Source organism: Perca fluviatilis, chromosome 16 (assembly GCF_010015445.1).
Source record: "Perca fluviatilis chromosome 16, GENO_Pfluv_1.0, whole genome shotgun sequence".
Classification (NCBI taxonomy): domain Eukaryota; kingdom Metazoa; phylum Chordata; class Actinopteri; order Perciformes; family Percidae; genus Perca; species Perca fluviatilis.
In genome coordinates this window covers 31,903,215-31,906,952 of record NC_053127.1, presented here as the reverse complement: position 1 = coordinate 31,906,952, position 3,738 = coordinate 31,903,215, and the positions used below count along the sequence as shown (strand labels likewise).

General features: G+C 47.0%; 1 protein-coding gene across 1 annotated transcript in view; it reads right to left on the bottom strand.

Annotated features, from left to right (window-relative positions):
* Positions 1–511: 511 nt before the first annotated feature.
* crx (cone-rod homeobox) overlaps positions 512–3,738 on the bottom strand; it is a 4,453-nt gene continuing 1,226 nt past the window's right edge. Inside the window, exons 2-3 of the mRNA XM_039778348.1 lie at positions 3,366–3,517; positions 512–3,071 (exon numbers count right to left, since the gene is read on the bottom strand). Of these exons, the coding sequence (XP_039634282.1) occupies positions 2,433–3,071; positions 3,366–3,517 (791 nt within the window). The 3' untranslated portion in view covers positions 512–2,432. The remainder of the gene's footprint in view (positions 3,072–3,365; positions 3,518–3,738) is intronic.

The following is a 3,738-nucleotide window of genomic DNA, read 5'->3' as shown; positions in this document are numbered from 1 at the left end:
TTTTACTTTTGGTACTGTAAGTTGTTTTTATGATAAAACATTGGTACTTTTGTTTAGGGTATCATTTTGAATGCAGGACTTGTACCTGAGTATCTTGCTACTGGTATTGCTACTCTACTTTTACTTAAGTAAAAGCTCTGAGTACTTCTTCCTCTACTGGTGGAGGGAAAGAGGGCCTGAAGGCTTCTTCCTCCCGTGTGTGGTGTTTTCGTTTTGTGGCATTAACCTTCCTCAAGGTCTGCCTCGTGCTGCCATCCCCCATCACATCTGCTCCTCTCTGGGATTACGGCGCAAATGTCTGTCTGAAACTCTCCGTGCTCAGGGGGAAGATTACAAGTGCACTGCACCCTTCAAGAGAGGTTAACCAATCAGGGTGTGCAGACGCAGGGATTAACCAATCACGCCACGGAGGGGGAGGGCAGAGGGATTAAACCAGCGCAGAGTGGGATTAGGACAGTGTTGAGTGCAGAAAAAAAGCTCTGAAATGTCTCTCGGTACCCGTTAACATCTCTCAGTGCAGCAGATCTCAGTTTATAATGAAAATGTTGTGACATTTGACATGGTTGGAGACAGGGATCAGATATGATTTACACAGTCCCAAAAATTAGAATTAGATTTGATCATTTCTATCAGAATTACATTAGAGATATCTCTAGGAGGAGTGATACTTTATCGAGCCCTTTATATTGCTTTAGCTGACGTGAAGCATTTATCATATCACTTGCACAAATGAAATCTGATTCTAAACAACAACACCTTTAGACAGTTTAGATGTGTTGGTCATTAGGAACTGCTGTAAAATGACAAACCAGAGAAATTGAATTTAGCTTTAAAAAGATGGCAAATGATGTCATGGAATTCAATGGGAGGGTGGTCAATGCTTTGGAACATTAACAGAGAATCAGTCTTTTCTTACTGCCCTTCTTCTACACAAGCAACACACACCTCTATAAAACATGTTGACATAGTTGATGTCATGGGTAAGTTTGCGTGGCACTAATCGGGCCACGTGGAGATGCCCAAATTATCCGAAGAGTTCGGGAGACTGGTGGTGGGTGGAGGAGGGGTTGAAAGAAGGGGACCCACTGATCTGATAGAGAGCTATCTCAGAGTTGGGACAGTTACTGAAAACAACTGAAGTAAAAATCTTTTATTAAACTGCATTGTTTCATTGATTCGGAACGTGTGTTGTTTTCGGGGGATCCACAGGATAAGTGGGATACACGTGAGCTGACACAAAACGCCGACGACCTGAGAGAAAACAGGCAGAGGTAAGAGAAAAGAGAGACTGCAGAGTTGAAGAGGGAGTGAGGAAAGATGGATAAAGACAGAAAAAGATGGAGGAAAGGAAGGGGAGGATGAGAAGGCCAATGTGGGTGAGGTGGGTGAGAGACACAGAGAGAGACAGAGGGGGGAGAGGGCAATAATCCTAACTAATTCACTTAGGGCATTGCTGAAGGTAGGCTAAGAGGATTGGGACACTCCCCGAATCAGATAAGCTAAAATAAGCAAGATGGAGCGGCGAGGGCCATGCAGGCCACATGACCAACGTGACGGGTCCAGACCTGAGCATGGCCACTTTACCTCTGCCGTGTCCAGTCTTCACCCTGGCCTCTAACTGTGGCCCAGTAACTCTAAATGCATCAGAATCAGCCAAATTCCTATCGAGCTACAAACTATAATTGATTTCAAAGAATCTCAATGATTGCCAGTGCACAGCGTGTAACGAAGAGATCACTTTAATATGTCACACAACTAAAAACAGAAGATCTAATGTTTCCATCAAACAAGATTAGGGGATGATAACACTAAAGGCTAACACTGTAATACGCAACACAAATGCTCAAAAATATCTAAACGCAACCAAACTACATATTTAAATGTAGCGTAAAATAATAAGAATAAATAAAGCTCAAAAGAATTAAACCCTGACGGGGGGAGGTGACCTACAGGACTCCAGAGCTCCTTCCTGTCAAAGCAGCGCTCCGTTCACTCTATGACAATGCACGTTTAAAACAAAAATGAAACACGTGTACGCCGTGTGTGTGTGTGTGTGTGTGTGTGTGTGTGTGTGTGTGTGTGTGTGTGTAATGTTAAAAGAAGAGATTTGCTCAGTGTGTTTCCATACGTACGACTCCAGTATTTTCCTACAAACTGATTAAAGGCTTTTGCTCCCTTATTTAAGTTAACATGAAGAAGACAACAGATATGATTTGCAGTCAGGCAGCATCGATGACAGTCGCTGGTCCCTTCATCTCCAAAGTCGTTCAGATAAAATGCGTTTCTACAGAGGTCCCCTTTAGAAAATAAAACAAACTCTTACAAACATGAAACTGAAAACCAAAGAGAACAAGTCCTCTGGCAGAACTGCTTCACACTATCTCACACGGGACACGTTGACACACACATGAACACCACCCTGTCTTGCTTTCTTAGAGGACCTGGAACTTCCAGGAGTTTTGGTCCTTGTGGTCCAGGCAGTCCATTGTGGTGAAGCCCAGTTTCCAGGCCTGCTGGTCCTTGTAGTCCAGGCAGTCAACAGAGGTGAAGCCCAGAGAGGAAGCCGTGCTGTAGCCCTGTGAGGACAGCGAGGCCGGGGACTGGCTTAGGGAGCCCCCCATCGAGGGCACAGTGATGGGGCTGAGGGCGCCCACGGTGCCTGACAGCTGTGAGTGCATGGGGGACAGGTAGGCGCTGCAGTCCAGGCCGGTGAAGTAGGAGGTGGTGCTGGCGTAGCCTTGGGTGTAGGCCGACGGCTGGCCGTAGCTCATAGGGTAAGGGGAGGGCCGCTGCATGCAGGGGGCCGAGGAGGAGGCCAGGGGGTCGGGCAGGGGCGAGATGGCCGGGCTCCAGATGGACACGGCTGCGTTTCCAGTGCTGGAGCTCGGGACCAGGCTGGGGCCCGACTGGACCGAGGACGGGCTGTAGGAGCCCGATGGGTTAGGAACCGGATCAGGGGCGCTGGGTTCCTGCACTGGAGAGGCCTTCTTTTTGGGAGGGCGGGGCTTGGACTGCCCAGTGCTCTGCTGCTGCTGCTGACGACACTTGGCACGGCGGTTTTTAAACCAAACCTGGAGGCGCGGAGAAAAAGACACAACATGGTATTACAGAAAGCAACTTTTAGACACATGCAAATAGCTTGGGTTGTAAATACATTATAAAAACATAAAAATAAAGTGTGGGGTACAGAGGTGAGAATGGACAAGCGTGACCTATAAATGCTTATGCAGAAGGTAGCATAAATACGCTGCTGTACTCTTTCTGTAGAAGAGGTCTGTTGCCTTTATGTCTAGTCTCACTGTTATAGTAACAAACAAACACTGAGCAGTATGGCCTCCATCTTGGCTGGCCTACTTCTCCAGTACCTGCACACGTGACTCAGGCAGGTTGATCTTGAGGGCCACCTCCTCCCTCATGAAGATGTCTGGGTAGCGGGTCTTGGAGAACAACGCCTCCAGGATGTCCAGCTGTGTCCGGGTGAAGGTGGTGCGCTCTCGGCGCTGCTTCCGGGGAGTGGCTGCAAAGCCAAGAGACACAGAGGGGATTATTATTCTGGCAGCAACAGAGGGCTGACCTGAATTATGAGCTGGTATTTTACAGACAACGTGACATGTCATTTAATGATCATTTTAGATTGTTTTTTTAATTTATTTTTTACCAGCTATGTAAATGGGAACTCCACAGTGCATTATGGTACTGTTTATAATCCTGACATGTTTTCTACAGTCTGCCTGTGAC